Consider the following 22571-nt stretch of genomic DNA (forward strand, 5'->3'; position numbering starts at 1 on the left):
TAATTATAATCTATATAAAGTTGTTATTTCTCCTATAGCAACCATCTATAAACAAAAACGGAAATCTGAAAATACCCGTCAAATTTGAAAAATTGGTCCAGCCGTTATCAATTGATGAAGTAACATTTCAATACGTTTTCATTAACCGTTTTGTATATTTACTTGCCGATCACATTAAACGATAACATTTGGATAAAAAATTCTACATATCATCGTCCGAAGGCAAAATAAACAACCAATCACGAGCGAAGCTGTGACGGATCGGCTAGTATAAAATAATATCATATAATAGTATATTAGTATATTATGTTACATTATAATATGATAATAGATAGCTAATGACAAAATATGATGAGTTAAACCTGAGAAAATTATTTTGAATTTTATGTAATTAAATATGTAGATTTTGAGTGCATTATGAGAGATCCATATTCCAACCGTGAGCGAACCAATATAATAATATATAATGATTTAAGAGAAGTCTCGTCCTGAAAGTTTCCACATAAAGCAAGTTCATAAATGATCTACAAATTAATATTTATAGAAAATATTACCATAATGTACGGTAAAATAGGTTAAATATTGATACAGATATTATTATATGTTTATATGTTTTTATAAGCTTATAAGGTTATAACTTTACAGTATAATACTAAAATCACAACTCTAAACAATATTAGTATTTATATATTAAATGTGTGCACTTATATGAATTACGTGACTTAAAATATGTTTATGTATTATACATTATCAACATAATAGTATGTTTGTTTTGATTGGTATTTATGTTTTGATTGAGATTTTGCAATTTAATTAAAAACACCATAGACTTTAAAACACCTTTTTTTTTTTTTAAAGCGAATTTTAGTAACTTTTAGTTTGTTTAGTAATATCAATAAATTGATGATATACCAGATTAAAACTAATCGAGATGAAACACCCGTTTTTAGATCAACACTTATTATTTTAGTCACTTAAGGTTATTATTTTATGCGATTCTCAGTTGTGAATAAGGACATATTTTTAAAACGTATAGTTGTGAAATGTAGACGAATTACGAATATCATGATTTTTCACAGACTGGATTAATTCTCTACCACACAGATCGAATTTTATTCGAAAATATATTACCATTTTCGTTACGTGAACGATAAAATACTATTTATTTATTCGTAAACGTGACACGATAATATGCTGTTGGAATATGGGTACTGTCGGTTCACAAAAATAATAATATTATTATCATCTGTCCGGTGTCATACCGGAATAACATTATCTGAAACAAAATTATTCAAAACCGTCTACATTGCGTGTTCATTACTATTATTATTATGATATCTTGTGTGAACACATGACTCGGACGTGCGCACTCGTCCGCAATCGGTCGCATTCGTTTTCAACAGCGCCGGCCACGTCAAAACGACTCTAGAGCAACAATCATGAAGTTTTCAAAAATCGTACGCTACACCAAAGTATTCTTATTTTATTGTATTATTATTTTATTGATCATATTATTACCCCCTTACCACCACCTCGACAATTTTCATATGTGTATATTATCATTTCGGTTTGTTAAAAAATATTTTAAAAAACCGTCTACAACCGAAAACAACCGTCGACGTAACTGGAACAGAACATACGATTATCGTCGTAATAATATTATTATTTCAATAACAGTCCGTTTTCTGTGCACAGATGATCGTTCACCGACACCGGAGGATGCTTGTTTTCGGTAGCTTAGCTGTCGTGTTGGCGCTGATACTGACGGCCAAGCGCGAGAACAGCGTTCGGTTCATCAGCAGCGACATGGAAAATGCCAAGCCACGCGTCGTCTGGGAATACATGTCGGACTTCTCCAACGTGATGAAGCTCAATCCGACCATGTAAGTGAATAATATTATTATCCGAATGAAACATAATATTCTACAATATCGCAATAATTATTTATATTGTGCACATATTTATCGGCGCGGCGATAACGTCCTACCGTGAAATCGATGGAAATAATAATTATATTTGAATACGATAAACTTTATTAGAAAATTGTATTTTTTAATATTATCAAAGTATTTGGATAGACTGATTATATAGTGGTGTAATTACGGGAGACGGGGATTTGGGTGTCGTCACTGCAGGCTGATAACGTTATGGTGTATGCGATACAGGGGGTTCTCTTATCTATCGTTCAATTCATTACCCCTATACATAGTTATATCATTATATAACTTATTTATTAATATGCAATGGAATTTTTACATAGTACCGTCGGGGGCCAGTTTAAAACACGTGGGAAAATGCTTCAGCTACCTACATTATTATGTAGTAGGTATACGCATGTAAGATAAACTTTAGTTAATATTGCATTTTATGGTGGGAGGGGGAAGTTTACTTGTATGACATAATAATATGGTGGTAGAAAATATTACAATGGGATACAGTGTGACGTATCATCACATAGTAGTAGGCCGCCTTTAAATTTTCAATTGTCTTTTAAAATTGCACTTTCCAGTTTTTCCATGTATTTATACACTATATATGGTATGCGTAAAGTATTGCGCACGTCTATATGCACTCGAGTGCTAAATATGCATAGCTCCCATTTTTGTTCAATGGTATGGAGAAGGTTATCAAATAAATATAATATGTGGTACATTGAAACATCAATGAAATATATTATGTTTCATATCTGAAACAACCATTTATATAGCAACTTTTTACTCAAATTGTGGATACGTATCGACCAACATTCTGAACAACACCCCCCCCCCCCCCCCCATATACAATTCGTGAAACGTGTCTTATAGATATTTAAATTATTGAAGTACTTTAAATATTATAAGAGCATAAAAAAAATTAACAACGGTGATCCTAAAGTATAATATGGGGTTGCATTTCAATGTCTAAAAACAATTATTGAGAAATTAGTACGAATTCAATCGGCGTACAATATTGTTGGCATACCTACGATACATATATGTATTATATATAGTTGCGTATATTTTTATAAGCATAAGCAAATCGACAAGGGTTATTTTGAAGTATAAAATACTATTTTTTTTTTTCGTTAATGAACCTGTAAAAAAATTTCAAAATTATAAATTGTCAGCCATTTATTTTCTCTCCCTAAAGTCTATAGTATATACACATCAAATAAACGATAAGTATCTTTTATGTTCGCGATTTTAGCCAAATAGGTTCCAACTCAAATTGGCCCTTCGAGTGTGTCATAAAAGTTTAAATTAAACTTTCTACTGTTCTTCCTTTATTTTTCATGCACTCTATGTTGCGCCTATATTATGTGTGTTATGCGTTTTTGAAAAAAAAAATAAAAAAATATTTACTCAAATATGTTTTCATTATTAATGGTTGACTATACTAAAAGACTTTTCGTAACTCCATTATAGTTTAGTAAAATTTTTACTCGATACGGCGCCTTAATAGGCCATTTATCATTTGCTTACATAATCGTATTACTGAAAACGTTTGGAGAATAATATTCTATGCCACCGTCTGTTATAGTAGGTATAATGTTATATTATGGTTTATTTTTCTCCATTCACACCCCTCTTCCCATATTTGTGACAATTTTTAGTCGAGTGTTATTTGTGGGACAGTGTGAATTTTTTATGTATTTCAACAGTCACAAGCACTTTGTATACAATATATACGTGGGATCAAACACTTCTGGTAAAACAGTTTATCACGTGTTAAATATTTATTTTAACTACGCCATAATAATAGTAGGTAACTGTACCATAATAGGTGTATGCAGTACGTCATTATATTATAGTAGGTAGGTACCTATATATGTATAATATATATAGTATTATATACATACATACGCATACAAAATAAAAAAATATTGACGCTGTTGGATATTTTTTTTATATATAATATATATATATTACTATTACGTAATTGAATTTTATTTCCCAACACGCGGCGGCGCATCGCGAAATACATATACGTATATACCTATACTCTATAGGTACTAAAAATGATAACAATATAATATATTGTATATGATCTAACGTGGTGTAGTTCTCGTCGGTCACTCTTAAAAAAATTCTATTACCGAAATTGAGATTTTCCCTCGAACTACAGTGTTGTAGCCTGCGGGTACCACCTACCTTATACCCATGTACAATATATTTACACACACACACACACACACACACACACACACACACACACACACCACACACACACACACACACACACACGTACATATTATATTCGTAACGTATTGATATCGGAAAAGTACGGGGAAAATAGGTACATTATAATAATATATATCGTATAATATGAAAGCCTTCCCGGTGATACGTGTTTTCCAGAAAAAAACGGTATGTATACCCAGGCACTGTGATGTAACGATTCACAGTCTGCACTTTATACGTCTTGTTACCATTACCTATTATTTTTATTATATTTTCGATAAAAACAATAAAACTGCAATGCAGTTTGTACTTGCGTGTGCTATAATACGCTCATTCTCTTATATTGACGTCGAAATGCACGTACCTAGGTATAATGGACCATAGACGTGATAGATTTATATTGGGAGGGGAGAGGGGCTATAGTTGTCTATAATGCTTCGGGTACACAACATAATAATAACATTATATTCTATAATAATAACATTATATTCTATAATAATAACATTATATTCTATAATAATAACATTATATTCTAAAAATTTAGCTAAACAAAATGTACATTAGGTGGCTACCATTACTATAAATATTTTAATTTAGAATGTCAATCTCATCCAGTTCTTAAGAGATACAAATCTGTAAGTCTTTTATCTGTACGCTATTATTTTATTTCAAGTTAGCTTCATCATCTAATCTCTAAACTTGTTTCTATATATAGGTGTTATCACGTGATATAATATAACACAATCACGGTTAAACGATATTGCCATTAGTTAAATAAACACTATAATACATAATTCTAGCGAAAAATTATACTCAGAACTAGAACTTAACGACAAAATGAGAATATTTTGTTTTTATGATTAAATTATTAATTGTACGAACATTAAAAACTAAACCATCAAAATATTATATTGTGACTTTAGTGACATAGTCAGTATCATATAGTATTATAATTTATAGTATTATACGTATAGTAACATATACCTAACCAGTATAATATCCGTATAGGTTTACTATAATAATATTATTATGACCAAAAGTTGCATGCTTGACTTATGATCGTTATGGACAGTTTAAACAATATTTGATTAAGGTTGAGAATGTGATAGAATAATTTTCATAGAAAATTAAGGAAGTTAAATGTGATAGATTTATTACATTTTTGATTGAACTCTAGAAGAAGTCTTAGAAAAAAAAAATTACTGAAGTAAACTAATTATTTTTTCACATGGTTTTCCTACTACTAAACTACATAGTACCTATACAACTAGACCATACTACCCTATGGCATGCGTTATTTTAATATTACCTTAAAATTAATGATGGTAATCTTTTGATATAACCTTGTATTTTATATTGTATATAATAGCATTTGGTTTTTAGTTTATGATTTCGACAAGGTAAAACAGTATGAGCCTTTTTTTAATCGTAAAATCGCTGACTCGCGGGAGGACTGCCTTCGTTTATTAACATAAATAACAACAGCTCACAATTATTTTCTACAAATTAAAATGTAGGTATACAATACGAGTTTACGACCCTTTACGTATTAGAGGTAGTCTTGTGCGTCTGAGCACTTCTTTCTAAGGCTGGCTAGTTACCCCATCGCCTTCGATGTCACGTTTTATGGTCGTCCATAATCATTCCTCTGCCCCTGCCACTCGTCCTCTTCCTTTGTGATATCGCACTTCTAGTGAAATTTAATTTTCCGTTTCTCATAGCTATTCAGCATTATTGGTACAATCAACCCCCCAGTGTAATTTCCCCGCCATCGGAAGAACCTATGATCATCCATAAGATTTTCGCATGATACACTATCCGGGTTTGCCACCACTGCTAATCTATCATAGAGATAGAAATATAGAGTAGTAGTACCAGCCTGGAGGAAAAACCTAAATCACACGAAACAGTTTTGCTATTTAATTATATAATTATTACGCCATGAGCAATTATTCAGCTTAATTTTATACTGAAAAATGAAACTATACCTAGGTACTTGAATTAATAAATTAGTTTGAAAATGTATTTTAATTTATTTTAATCATTAAATGTCCATGAGGTTTTCTAAATTAAAATAATCTAAATTAAACCACCTTCATAAAGATTAAGTTGTGGATGTATCGTCTTGAATATTCAACTGCAATTACATAATTTAAAAACCGTAATAATTGTTCTAAAATGATCGACTTGACTTGTTTAAGTCACACTTACCTCTGATAAAAATAATATTTAATAAAACATATTTTGTTTTGTTCTTTAGCAGATTTAAATGTTGTTATACACACTAATAGAAAATACAGTATATTATAGCAGTCAGAAGAATATATTATATGTATTTATTGACTATAAAAAACTAAAATTCCATAGCCATAAGTTTTTTAAGTCTTTAGAAATCTGAGGGTTTTATAAGAACGGACGTTACCAAATATGTATTGGAATTGGAGATACTTTTTTTACGAAACGACAGTTTGCGATGGTTTGCGAACGTTCAACCAGATGGCGTCACATGGTTGAATGCAAACGATTTAGCATCGAATCACATCGTAATGATAACGAACATTTTTGGAATTTTAACTTTACTGTATCCGGGCAAATAAAAGCTTCAGATTTACATTTTAAATATGATTAATATTTTTATTATTTTTGTTTTTGAAAAGAATCGTGTAATATTGTCATACACACCTTTTTTTTTTATTTGGGGTTTTTGAGGCTTCAACATCTGAGGTCATCAGCCTGTAGAACTGTGGGGAAGGTACTGTAGGTTTTGAACACGTGCAGTGTGTTGGTTTTGGCAGATATTTTAGTTGGCACCCGTAGGTATGTGCCATGCCTGAGTGGAGGATTACGGCCTCTGTCTCTGGACACCGTGACTGCCCGAAGAAAAATGCCTCCCGTGGCCGAATTCAAACCGGCGACGGTGCGCGTCGCAACCGACGCATTAGTCCGCTCAGCCACTCCGTCCCCCCATACATACCTTATATTATATATTTATTATAAACTATCATTTATTTATTATAATGTGATATTTTTAGAATAATGACGATATTCAATATTTATTATTATCCACTGTCTTTTTTTCACAATATCTAATACTAAAACGTATCGCGTGTAGATTACACGTTATTGTATTTTTGATAAAAGCAGACGAGCTTTCTGGATTTGTTCGACTCGATCATAATAATAATATTATTATTATTATCATCAAGGACACTCACGGTGTACGCCTGGATTTTGGGATTTGCCCGTAACATATTATTATTATTATTATATATTAATGTACGTATACGGCTCAGAATTGTATTATATTATCATATAAACGTACGGTCAAACTATTTCGTAGTTGATTCGATTATGATGGAATAGAATTAAAATAATAGTATACGAGCTATTATGTGTACTCGGTCAAAGGTCTCGTGTGTACAAAACAATACAAGTACGATGAAATTTTAATACGATCATATCATATAACGTACTTCGTATATTATTAGTCAATTCGACATAATATTTCGTTGGACAGTTTTTCTTTTAGCCACTGCTTCACAATATTTGTACGTCTATTATACCGCACAATATTAACATCTCCATTAAATCCGGGTTTCAACACGATGCTGTATCGATATTATGTATTCTGCAGTCACTGCATGACACACATGACACTGTGTCATGACACTTTTTTGTATAAAATAAACAGTTCCGATAATATTACGATTTGCTCAATAATGTATTAGTTTGACGAATTTTGTTTCGTAAATTATTTCACAAGTAGTCGTCTTATTTTCCAGTGATAAGTATGTCGTCTCAATAAAACATTCAACCAAGTAGATAATATAATAATAATTCATTGCGAAATATAACGTCAATCACACCACGGTCTCTACTTTCTGTTTTGTTTGTATTTAGCATATTATAGTGCGTGTTGTAACATAGAAACAATAGGGCTACGAAACATTGTTGAAAGTGTTACGACTTAAAAGTGTTATTTTCTTTAATCGACTTAGACCTCGTTTGCCTTCGTGGTCTTCTACAAGAACATAATATTATGTATCGAGGTAAGCACGGAAGTTTTTTCGAAGATTTTGAAGTGAAGAGCTCCTTCGGTATTATTTATAGACTACCATGGAAGTTTTTCAATTGATTTGTTATCCATGTTGATAGGTATAGGTTAATCCCGTATCGTTGTGAAGCTGTTTCGCACGAACCCAGGGGATTTTAGTGTTATTTTCAAGAATTTATTTCGTAGAGTTTGTAAGTTTATAATTTTTGTTTGGATGCAGCCACCGCAGCCCCAGCTGGGAATGCGTAGGTCGGTGTTATTATTGCCGCTATATCGCAGTAGAGAGTATTTCATCGTTTGAGCTATGATTTAATAAGGGATAAGAGGGTACCTATATGATTTTCATCCTTGTAGGATACGAATAAACAATATAAACATCATTACGTCAATCTCTATTATATTGTACGATAATTTAATTTCATATAATCAGTTGGGCTTTATTGTTTTTTTTAATAGAAGCAACTGTATAATTACTATACTATTATATGCTTTATAAGTATAATATTACTTTCCAACCCGTTCAATTAAATTCAATGCTTGTAAACAGAGTAAGATTATCTACGTTCACCTCCGACGGGTATATTTATTTTCACAGAAATTCATAAAAGCGTTCAAAAAACTAAAAAAACATGATAGCTTGACGAGTCACGACAGATGTAGTTGTATTAATTTTGAATTTGACCCAATTTGATCAAAACAATTTTTTTATTCATCTGTCCTCGGATTTACGCCATCTATCCTATAATGTTGGCGAATTTAAATTCTTCGTTTTTAATAAATTAAAAACAAGTTATAAATATACGTATAGACTAAATGCATCACATAGTCCTGTAATAATAATACACTCTTAAACGAATATATTATTGTGTAATTTTAATGTATTAATAAATACCTATTATTAGTATGTATAATATAAATTAAATTGAGATGACTCTTATTATTATTAAGAAACATAGGGTTCTCGTAAAGTAAAGATTATTCTCAGCCAATATTGGTTTTTATTTATTTAAAGATGACATGGTCAACAGAATTGAAACTTCCTTTAATACCAAACAAAAATCAATAAAACGTTTTACACATAAAATTGGATGCTTTTGAAAGAAAACTTTATTGATATTTGTAAAATTAATTTTATACTTAAGTGACATATTATAGGTCATATTTTATTTTTCATTTTTTCATATTATTTCTTTTCAATTTCAATTTTTTTTTTTAAACAAACAGATAATAATTGAACAACTTAACACAATATTAAATTAGTTCATGATTTTATTTGCATTTGATACTTTTTTTTTGTATTTTAATACATTAAAACTTTATTTATTTTAAAATAATAAAAAAAAACGTAAATGTATTTATTTTAACGTAAAAACAGTATTATAAATTGGCTTTTATAATTATTGAAATTAACTCTAAATTAATTTTAAGGTCGATGATAGTAAGTAATTAATATGGATTTTCGGTAAATAATATTTAATACTAAAATTAAGTGACAATCAATAATTCAGCAGAAATGTAATTGAATAAGCATCAGTACCAATTATTATGTAATTTAAATAAATTCATTAATAATGTAGGTACCAAAAGAAACGTGGCTAAAAATTAAGGTTTGAAGTTTGTGGTACCATTTAGCTATTAGAACTAATAAAATTAAATTGGATTATTTAATGCAGTGCATCAAATGTTAGGTGTTTTGTATAAATTTAAAATAAAAACGTGTACTACCTATGTATACACATATTTTGAAAAACACCCATTATATAATAATAATAATATACATATTATATAACGTAAAGTAAAAAATTGTAACCAAATTGCCTATTCATAACGCCGTGTTAAGTTTATTTTTATTAAGGAAAATATCTTAGGTACCATATATGAGTATGTATCTAGCTAAGTCAGCTGTGGATATTATAAAGAAGAAGAAGAAAATGAAACGAATAAAAGTGTTAAGCATGTCGTACATTGTGTATGATATTGAATTATACGAAAAATGCAATATAGTATAATGTTACTTTATATTTTTTATGTTTTTAACTTGACTGAATATGTGATTTTAAAATAAATTGTAAATTATAAATTAACAATATTGTATACCTAAATTCTATATACATTGGTAGTTTAACTAGAAAAAAAAAAAAATTAGAAAAGTATTTTAAATTGGTCATCAAAATAGTGCACTGGCCAACAAGTGTCTCGCCCGTTTTAGGTTATAAACTCTGAATTTACATATTATACCTATTGCAAATTCATGTTTTCGTAATATCTTATAACAACGCTACTGAAGGTTTTTAAAAATATAGATACACAATTTTCTAAAACGTCATAATTTACCATTCTTATGTATCTTGTATAGAGGTCCCCACACACTGCAGAGGTGGCGGTGGCGTTAAATTTTATTGTCTTGGCTTTACCGCTGCGGCGAGCGGTGAAATTTGTCCCGCATGAATTCATCGCCACCGCCACCGCCGTGTGTGGGGACCTTTAGATTTATTTAAAAAGCGTTTGATAACGTCCAACGCCTCGTCCGTACCTATATTAAATTACTATATTATGTATAATTAATACTGTATACCCATCAAACCTCCATTGGCTGAAACTACGTTGCAGTGGTTGTATGGCTGTGCATTACAAACCGTTCTAACGTTTCACTGAAACTGACAATATAATAATAGTATATTAGGGCTGTATACACTATATTACAGAGTTACATTGAAAATATATATAATAACGACCACAATATATTATTCTGTATACTCATAATCGAGTAAATGTTATTTTTTCACATTTATCATATTATTATCATTATATAGAACGAAATTCGTAATAACGCACGAATCGACAGACAACAAACAATGGAACTACACGGTCGAGTACGAAGAACACTTATCTCAGATTCCGTTCGTGATGAACAAGATTATCGGTGATTTCGTTGTAGATAAATCGCATTCGCAACGCGCAATCAAATCAACTCACCGGACATGTTTCGCCAAGATTTATTGTTGTGAGTATACGCAATACGCACGTGACACACACACTCACACACACAAAGTGTAAATACTGAATACTATCCTAGTAGGTACCAAAAGTGTATAATGATTATTATATATGATTTTGTATAATCGTTTAGGGTTTTTTTTATTTACCTATATAATATATATATAAAAACAACCTTAAATGTATATACTCGTATTTGAAATAATCCAGATAGCTGTTAAATATATTAAAAAAAAAAAAAAGAAAATAACTTTCTTTTTACTACACCATAAAATATTCACTCTATAATTAAGTATGTGTAGTGAAAACATAAAATTTCGCACCAAGCAAATATTAACACATTACATATTAGGTAAAATGGACGTTATAAAATACTGTTTTATTTATGTCTTTGTGATTTTTTGAAAATCAACAACCGTCATTGTCGATCTTATAAAGTTATAAAACAAAATGTCCTCCTCAAGACACACGTTTGCCCTCAGACGTATTAACTTTGTTTAGTCTAATATTGTATACGTTTAATAGCACGTAAATATTCTATAGAAACATGTCGCCACCCTCGTAGGCCCATTACTCTAATTCTGACACGGCCTCATTATTAATTCATTTTACATGTTTGATTTTTTCCGCCCCTCAGGCGTAATGTACATTTTATATTTAGACCAAGTTGAACTTTAATAATATTATTACACCGTTTGTTGAGTCGGTGGTTAACTTCCAAACATCTTGTTGCAGTAAACACCAAATCGGAAATGATATTCGTGGATCTATCGAACGGCACTAGAATCGTGGAGAAAATCAAATACGAATGTCCGTGGATGTTGACCAGGTTCTGCATGAACGAAGTCCTGTACCAGCGAAAGGAAATATTCAGACAGCTCCAGACCTTGTTCACGCAAACAAAACATTAGTGTTATGATTATTAATATTCAAATTATTATATTATTTTGTTTAATTTGCTTTTATTTAGGAAAAAAAATATGCATATATTTTTTTATTCATATTCCGTGCTTGCCGTAAGAAGACAGTGCGCAGTTTGTTATCCTACTATCGTTTAATTAATAGCTTCCGAGAAATAAAGATTTGCGCTCTCCCGTCCTCAAATAAGAACAAAAGAACAAAATTTAAATTGTTAATTCTTATTTTCGACTTTTTTTATTTTTATTTTATGTAAGGGATTCATTTTCTTTCGACTAGATCGAAAATAATAATAAAAAAAAAACCGAATAATATTATTAACGCATTCTTTTAACGGGATTTTACTTGGCGCTTTACGTAGAGAATAAAAATAAAATAAAATATTGTGTTCTGGCGGTAGCTGAATGCAAATGAAAGAGCTCGATTAACATTATAACGTTTTCCTTACAGATTAACATTCCGACTAATACCTCTTCAACATAAACAATATTTTTTTTTTTTTGTATAGTCTCGTGATTTGAAGTATCGGTGTATACATATTTTTTTTTTTGCATTAATATATAATAATATTTTCTAACCAGCACCAATCCCAGTAAATGACCGTCTACGGCTGAATGTTTATGCTATATTAATGCACAGTGCACACAGGCCAGCCTAAAACGTTTCTCGTTATTTACGATATCAAATTTTCATATTTAATTCGAATCATTTGAATAATGTAAAGCGCTTTATTATGCTTTTGAACTCGCAATAAACATGTGAAAATAAACACCTGTCCTGTCTGTAATTTATCAATATTATAAAATCTCGACTTTTATTTCTGCGTGTAAACGTCGAACAAAAAATTCCTCGTTTGCTTGTGAATAAAAAAAAAAGTGGGTCACCGATAGTATCATTGTAAAGCATATTAATATATGGGAAACATAATTATATATATAGGGTCATTCGTAATATTAATAATGGTTTTATTGTTTTAAACCAAGAACCGAAAACATTTTTAAAAACCATTAAGCCCCCTTTGCTCTAATAATGCTGATTCAACTCTTTTTAACAGTCTCTTTATTTTATTTACGAAATAAATAAATATTAGTTTAAGTGTTTAATTGTTTACGTATATATAATAAATACTACAATAAATCATATTCATTATAATATATAACTATACACACAACACAATAATAGGTATACGTTTTATTTACAACAAATCATCGCATGGAAACATGTGTTGTATGTACGATGAACATACATACACACACACACTATGTAGTATATTATATTATATCTATTAAGAAGCGCGTTGGAAGAACATGTGTTTTATTTTTTAATAATAGTAATAATACTAATATCATTCGTCACCATCTATAGTAATGTACTAATATCTTTTAACCAAATTATATGATTTACTAAGTAGTTACCTATGGATTAGTTGGTATAGGTAGGTTTTTTATTTACCTTAGTAAAAATTTAACTTTAAACTTTAAAGGCTTATCTTCGCGGAAAATCATTTTCGTGTTCAATGATTTTTTATCAATGAATTAAAAATTAACGCACAGTGACCCAAACGACCCCTAATGTACAGCAGAGTGGTAGCCACTTACCCACCTTTTTATTAATTTAAAATTTTGAGCGGTGCAATGAATGTATTGATTTTACTATGATGTGTGTTTGTGATAAAATTTTTAGTTTTTATGTCAAACCTTTCAAAACATTTTAAAAATGCTAAGATTTAAATATTTATACGTTGAATAACGATTTTCGGTGTTTTCAATCAAAAATATTTTTCATGAGGACTTGAAAATTTGTATGTATATTATTATATTATTTTATACACACAAAGATATTTTCAAATTCAATGTTTTTGGCAATTATATTTGTCTAATATTATACAATATCAAAAATAACTACTTTAATAAGTAGCAATATAATATTATACTTACCTAGTAATATAGGCTGACGGATCATGTTCACTCAACATCGTTTTTCGTTTGCACTGATTTACCATTGAGTTCGAATCCAACACATACATTACAGGACTTTTTTCGGATTATTATGAGAAGACCTACTGGGAATTTATTACTTTTGACCGCCCAAAGTGCCAACTAGATCCAATTTGCTCCCGGAATCCACCATCCTGTGGTATAGGGTGTGTACAGAAGATGTATAAAATTATCTACAATCGCTCTGGGGTAAACGTATGGGGTGGGTAAGTATTGTGTTTATTGGTTATAATTAAGCACGTAAAGTACTCGCAGTCGTCACGACATCGGTCAAGAGCTCCGGTCACAGGCACCGTTATTATAGTGGCGAAAACTTACCATCGTACACTACAATATAATACTATGATTATAATATTCCAAACGTTATTATACTCATTAGTGGAGAATATAATATGTTCGAGTGTTCGCTATTATAATTTAAATTGCTTACAAGTATAATATACCGGGAGTGGAAAATGTGAGGCTATTGTCGTGGATACGCATACCTATCATAATATAGTTATATAGACATAACCAAAATGTATTAGATTTACATTAAAATATTAGTAGGTACCTACATTGTTATTAATTATGTATGCAAACATTGTTATACACCAACTTGAGTCTGTTGAGACTAGGTACCTATGTATTTAATAGCTATAATCCATCATCGTCATCATCATCATCATCATCATCAAATTATTATTATATCATTGATAGATAAAACACGATTCTTTTATAAAAAAAAAAAATATCATAAAATATGTAATAACATAATATTATAATAGCGGGTCTGTACAAAGATCATCTCGGGTGAATTTAAACAATACTCGTGTGTGTGTGTGAATGCGCTTCTTCTACAATAATATTAGAAGGTGGAAGATATAGGAATAAGCTCCCGAAAATAAAAACCACCACTTTAAAAACGAGTTGCCTCGCGTGTATAAATAATACATCGAATGTAAATAGAATTTAATAATATGTCCGTTTTAAATTCGTCGTGTTCTATTGTCACGCAAACACGTGACGTTATACGACAATGACGACGACTTCAATGGCTTGCCAGTTGTCGCCACGGCCGCGGTGAACCAAACAGACGGCAGCTCAGTCCCTATCACGACTCTGCTCGATCTATACAATTTAGTATGATGCTTGCAACACCGTGCACTTATGTCAGCAGTAATCACTTACACTTTGATACTATTTATATTTATTTCCGTTTCTGAGTGGATATTTTTTGCTGCTCTGGTCATCGTATCGTTCACCCGCAGTTTTGTAGAACAAGGCTGACACAAAATTCATCGACTTTGATTTATGACTACTTTCGAATAGTAAATAAATGCTCTATAAAATGCAGGAACATTCAATATAATTTTTCATTAAACCAATAAAAAGACTTGATGTATTGTTAAATATGTATATACTAAATATTCATTATTGAATTATTTCATTTTTAGCTAATTTTCAAAGCAAGATATCCATTATAATAGTCACTGCATGGTACTGCACAGTATACTTATTTTAATATATCCTATTAATCACTGAAGTCCAAATTCAAGACTTCCTCATTTCGATTTGTGGTGTTTTTGTAATAAATACAAATAATTAACTATCGTTTGATATGTTGAGTGCAAAGCAGCAATATTTAGAGTTGTGGCGGTGTTGCATTTTATAATTTTTGATATTGTACCTAGCCACAATATAAAATTCGATAATGCCATATTTTAGTATACCTACAGCTGTCTTAATATTAATTTCTGTATGCAATATAGCCACATCGCAAAAGATGTCAGTCTTGCATTTACTTAAAAAATTATAAAAGGCCACAAGTCTAATTTTTGTGTTTAATAGAGTATTTCATGATATTTGAAAAAGTCATATTGTAAAGCATATGTGTTACAAGTATTTAAGATTTTAGTTACAAACGCATAGGTAAAGGACTCTTTAAAATATTCAAGATTCAAACTCCAAATAGGTTTTTTTATTAAAACTATACATTTTGAGTTGTGGCAGTGTTGTTCTAAAGGTGATTATTTTTTTCATTATGTGGTTAACGTTATATTAATAATATGGCATTTCACACGATTTTGGTCTAATAATAACCAAATATTATAGGCAATACGCAGACATGATCAGCTTCGATGATTTGAAAATCACCAGACTGTAACGCGTAAACATCGGATTTCTATTTGAAGGTGCCCTATACCTGCCTATCCTTCTTAACATCAGTCCAATATCATGTCCGTTGTAATCCAAATGACGCGCTTAAAGTAACAAAACGTTTGCGGATTTCGTTAAAAACTGGCGTGCTGTAAATTTTGCAAGGTTTTTTTTATTTTCGTTTCAGTTTTCTGTTTAAAGTACTAATGGGAAATTTCGAAAAAAAAAATACGAACCGTTCTTTCCAAAGTACGTATTGGACATTGGTAGGTGGTATTATTATAGGTATTTTCAATCCATATACTCAGACAGATATTCGTGAGTTAATGTATTGTTCTCTCTTTGTATAACCCGATGGTCACATACCTCTTATGCTATAAAAAATATAAATGAATACGAAAAAAAAATAAAAACTCCCATAATTATTGTAAAATCAATACATTCCTCGCTTCGCCCTGAATCTACAAAAGACAATAAATTATTCACCTATAGTCGTGGGCTCGTTTCACGCTGGTTTTTTGAAGTTTTTTTTTTCGTTAGAATTAAATTACATATTTTTACTCAACCGTCATAAGGCGGTTTACGGCACACGCATATTTTGCTCATTAAATTACAAACTTAAATTATCCCTAATCCAATGTAAAAATGATGCGTATTTATAGTGATTGCGACAACTATTACATGTATATGAGACGCACGTTTTCATTCCAATTAGATACCGCATTCATTAGTTTTTATTATTATTTTTTTTTTTAAACTAACGATTTTAGTAAATACATAGCGATTAGTACTTAGTAGACAGTCCACGTTGAAACATAATTTCGTGTTCAAACTTTTAAGCTCATATACGGTTTATGCGAAATGTTTTGTACATTTTCCCCCATCTATGCGTTACTGATTGCATTTTTCGTTTTTATTTATTTTTTTTGTTTTAACACAATACTTATTTCAAATGCGAAATTTGTTGTGATCACATTTTTACGCATTTCATTTAAACATTTTATAGTGAACGTAAAGGTATATTTATTTATTTTTTTATAATATAATAGAGTTTTTTAAGTCGATGAAGTTGATGAAGTTACATTATGTCAGTAAGCTTTGATTAATATTTTAAACATGTACCTATTGGATATTCTTATAATGCGTGTGTATAATTTAATTAATAATTTTTGATCATATATTTAATATTTCGACTTTTAGTTGATTGAAAATCTTCAAGATTAAACATTCTACCGTTGATATTTTTAAGCAAACACAACTGTGGAATATCAACTACGTACAATGTTTTCGTTTGATTATAATAGTTTATAAACTAAATATATATTTTACTTGGGAGCAATGTATTTTTAATATTAAAATTCGTATCCAATATCCATATAAATGTCGGTACCTGAAGATTTAACTGGGTAGGTAGTCGTTTAAAATATAGTTAGATTTCTAGCACGTGTGGTTCAAATGAATATACTACTTTATAAGTTAATTATTTATTAAATCATTAATTTCAACAATATTGTTAATTGTTATAAATTGTTTATAACAGAACACAAATAAAATAACTAATTAACGTTTGATTTCAAAAATTGATTCAAATGCAATTACTGTGTTTAGACTTCAAACTATATTAATTATTATACTAGGTATTATGAATAACAAAAAAACTAAAAATTTAATATTTCCACCGATATAAATAACCTATTATATAATTATCATAATATAATTTATTATAATTTCTGTTGCATTTTGAACAAAGTGAATATATTGGCAGGTGCCTCCTATGCCTTCTAATTCTATTTCATAAAATAATAATTTAGTCAAAATATTGAAAAAACGATTTTTTCTGTACATAATAAGTGATAATATAATATAGTTAGATACCCATAAAATATCGTTGCTCACGATAAACAAAAATTAATATGTAGGTATTCAGCTGGGCTTATATAATACTTTTAAGTATACTTAAGAGGTACTGCAGTCATCTATACCCAATTATAAAATACCTATCATAGAGGTAAACAGTTGAGTTTATCTGACGAATTTGTTGATAGGTAAGTGGACGGATATACCTAACTATTGTCAAAGTTTGGTCAGAATTAATAATAGGTACTACCTACCTATATAATTGATTCTAGAAATTTGTTTATTTTTGGTGTGAAAAGTGTATACTGAAATTATTTAAAAACACAGCCTTGTAACAAAAACATTAGTGTGTAGTCCGTGATGACGTCTTGTGACTGATAGTACCTACCCGGAAAGCTGTGTGACAGTGGGTGTCAAAAATGGATTCACGGAGTACTACCTGGCAATGCGAGCATCACTGTAAATAATTTACAATGTAATTCACATTGGCGCCACCGATGTACAACTGGTATAATATGCTAGAAACCTAGATAATAACTTTATTTAAATGGATCTCTATAGCATAGATCTATAAACTATTAACTAATGGATAGCGAATTTCACTCCGCCCGGCAATCAATGCCATCAGATGTTCATATTATAACCATTATATAACCGAGAAAGAAAGGACATAAAGTAGTGAAGGAGCCCGCATAAACCCTGCATAAGGAACTGTATACATTTTACTACTTTGTTTCTTTTCTCGCTCAGTTTATATCATACCCCTGACTTCTCTCTCTAAGAGCTGTCCATTAGTTTATAGGTCTATTATATAGGTCTACTATATATCATTTTTCGGACAACTACTCCCAACTCGTTCAAAACACTGTGCTCCTAGCTGTGTCGCTAGTTTTCCAAAACTTAAACGTTGTCGAATCATTGAATTTTCAAAAATGAAAATTTTTCGTTGCGGCTGATTAAAAAATTATCTCTTACCAATTTGACCGTAAGTATAGCTCCACTAAATTGCTATTTAGTAATTTAACAAGAACATCATCCTTGTATATTCATCTCAAATAATTATTGAGATGAAAATCAGATTGTTCATTTGATAAATGTATAAAACGAAGACTATATTATAAATTTGTCCCAAGTCAGAGTGTAGGAAGGTTATCATTTTTGGACGTTCTTTCGTGTAGTGGTAGACAATTTCTGAAATACTTTCTTGTAAACTAATACAAGTGTTAAAAAGTACTTAATCAGTAAAGTTTGTTTAGATGGCGTTAACATTCAATTAATGTTTATGTAGTAGAAATGATAATTTTATTTTTAATTACATTAAATAATTATTGTAGTGACAGTGATCATTCTTGTAAAATGTTTAGTGTCTAAATCACTTAAACTATAAACGTTCATGGAACAGTTAGATTTTAACAGCTATTGCGATGTAAAAAACAAAATATAACAACTGACTAAATCCTGCAGTAAATCTAAAGGGATTTTCATGTCAAATTCATTATTCCAATCTTGAAAATTTTCATTTAGTCTTATACTAAGAAATTTCGTTCACTTAATAATACTGGCGTCTGGCAGCGTTCTATACACAGCACTATGATGATTAAATTGAGCATTATACTTAACCGTTATTATAATTTTTTAAATATACATTGTTTTAGTTATTTTTATAAATATTTGAGTTTAATTAATAATAATTATTACAATAGTAACTAATCTTAAAAAATTAATGAAGTATAAAAGCCATTATTTATTGATGTCTGTTAATACTTCGTATTTATGATTTTTATTTTTTCACAAATATGTACTTACATTTAATTTTACTAATTTAAATGTAGCAAAAGTGTGATACAGAAATAATTATTAGGTAAATCATGACCATTGATAAAAATGTTTTGTGGAGATAATTGGATATCTCAATTTAGAATTTGTTTTTCATTAGTTAATAAATAGACCAGTGTTAAATAATTGATCAGCTGATTTTGGAAAACAATGTTTTGAGGAGCTATTTCCATACACAACCCTACTCGTAAGACCCAAGGGATCGAATGCCCTCGACATATGTCAATGTGTATACGCTATAAGTATACTATTGTATATTGGTGGATAATAGTATATGTTGACGATTTATGAATATACCATTAAGGCATTGTAGGAAGGCATCATAATGCTTTAAAATGGTTTATAGAAAATAGACAATTATAGCCGCGTCAATCAGTCTAGAACTAAATAGTTTCTCTAGGTAGAAACTTAAACTAAAACAATCCCGAGATATTTGGACTTAAACCGCCATCGCAACTTAAAAAAAATAAAATAACGTCTAAATCCTTTAATAAATCTTGAAAGCTTTCTGTCCAACAAATCTAGGTTGTTTATATACTTAAAGGTTTCAACAAAAATAATGGGCAATTTATTTGTAAGAAAATTCTGTAATAATTTTCGCGAGTATTTATATACTTATATTATTTTTAAATTATGAAGTATATTATTTATTCGCTTTATTAAATAACATTATTTTTATAAAAAAATTGTATTAATTGACCGGCTTTAAAATCGTAAGTCTTACTAATTCTTATCGTTAGAATATGAGAACTCAAAAGTGACAACGAATAACATAATACGGAGAAACTGTTCCAGAGATGTATATATGTAGGTGAAAAAACTAAAAACTAAAAGCACAGTAGAGTATGACGTGTCGATGGAAATTTTGTGGGTGTAACTGAAATATTCAAATATATATCAAACAGTCACTTCAGAAAACTACAAATATAAGGGCATTGGCTTTTGTTGTACATTTGAACAACTAAACATGAATTGAATATTGTTTCTTTTATTTAAAAAAATCCTAAATAAATGCGTCTAGACAATATTATTTTTAACATTTTTTTTTTCTGCGACAAATGGCAATCTTGCGTATAATTAACAAAAAAAATATTCCGTTTTCGGGAGACAAAACAAAATTCACGTGTGAGTCACGTTATACTACCATGACATAAGGGTTGAGGTAGAAGCTACAAATATCATCCAAGGAGTATAATATTGAAGTAATTTTATTGAAATCGGTCAAGTAGATTCCGAGATACACGAGTGCAAACATTACAAACTCTTTAGCTACCGATATAAAATTAGCGAAGACAACAAAAACACAAAATTAATTATGAACAAAAAACCGGAATATCATACGTTAAACGATAAACAAATAATGAAATCATTCCTCAAAAAGTAACGAAATAATAAATGTACACATACACACACACACGCCTAATATACGGTACGAACTATAAGAAAATATACTCCATTGGCGGAAATACATATATATATATATCGAAGCACGCATTACAATCTCGTAAGTCTTCCGGTGCGACTCGTGCGCACTTGAAACGTAATAAATATTATATATATAAATACATACATATATATTATACGTATATTCCACGCGTACAGCAATATCAACGTCTTCTTTGTATATACAGTAACGTCGTAATATAATAGGCGCGGCACACGTTCATCCCTTCTCGCTCCCTCGACGCCAGCCAGTCAACTCTCTTCACCCACCGGCGGCACAGACCGGATGTTGTACGGCGTTCGCTATTAATCGGACGTGTGTGTGTGTGTGTGTGTGAGAGAGCGCGAAAATATTTCCCGTTCAGCCGTTCGTGATTTCATACAATATGATATAATATAATATTATAATATCACTATTATGTCTTAAAGCTTACACTGTTACATTATTATTATACGATACAGGGTGATGTTTTTTAACGTCTAAATCAGATATGACACCGCGGCGGAGCAGACACGTCCGGGTTCGTTTATCTCAAACGTCGAGGCGACTTTATCGTACATGATCGTTTGTTATATTTTTTGATGTGCATTTCGAGTTGTTAAGTTTACGCTAGTGGATCTGATGGCTGCGATTGGCACTAGTAGCTAGTGGAATAATACGCCTCGAAAATGTGTATAAGCACACTATAATATTATATTGTAGTCTGCTTGCCGATTACGATGAGTTAAAATATGCTTATTGTGGCGATGAGTAATTATTACGAATAAAAAAATACGTTCGTTCAGTATTCGATAATTGTACACATCATATTATTATGAGTAAAATATTGTGTTTTATTTAAAAATTAAAAAATCTATGTAAAATCGCGATAAAGACTTAAAAATCTCACAAAAAGGAGTGCTACCTATAATTAATATGGATAGTATTTTACATCAATACCTACATAATATTGGTATATAAACATAATTTTTAAAAATCATTGCACTGACGATTGAAGTCTGTTATTTATTTATTATAAAAATATATAAATGCATTACTCTGCATAAATATCGTATAACTTTGTTTATTATATGATATAATATATAGTATATAATATTATCTTAGTCACCATAATTCATTCTGGGAACGGGTGTGAAATAGTAAGTGCAGTAAGTCGGAAGGATTGGTTT

The 22571-nt window shown here is 30.1% G+C and overlaps 1 protein-coding gene across 3 annotated transcripts; it reads left to right on the top strand.

The window, feature by feature from the left end:
* Positions 1-1321: 1321 nt before the first annotated feature.
* Positions 1322-13230, top strand: LOC100165223. Of its 3 annotated transcripts, none has more exons than XM_008187363.3 (4): positions 1322-1457; positions 1696-1883; positions 11028-11218; positions 11947-13230. In XM_008187363.3, the coding sequence occupies exons 1-4, from the start codon at positions 1440-1442 to the stop codon at positions 12120-12122; spliced, it is 573 nt and encodes a 190-aa protein (XP_008185585.1). In that variant the 5' UTR covers positions 1322-1439; the 3' UTR covers positions 12123-13230. The 3 variants fall into 3 exon arrangements, with proteins under 3 accessions (XP_008185585.1, XP_001947133.2, XP_008185586.1); XM_001947098.5 differs by having other exon boundaries at positions 1334-1472; XM_008187364.3 differs by lacking the exon at positions 1322-1457 and adding an exon at positions 1499-1620.
* The last annotated feature ends 9341 nt before the right edge of the window (positions 13231-22571 follow it).

The sequence above is a fragment of the Acyrthosiphon pisum genome, chromosome A1 (genome assembly GCF_005508785.2).
Source record: "Acyrthosiphon pisum isolate AL4f chromosome A1, pea_aphid_22Mar2018_4r6ur, whole genome shotgun sequence".
NCBI classification, from domain to species: domain Eukaryota; kingdom Metazoa; phylum Arthropoda; class Insecta; order Hemiptera; family Aphididae; genus Acyrthosiphon; species Acyrthosiphon pisum.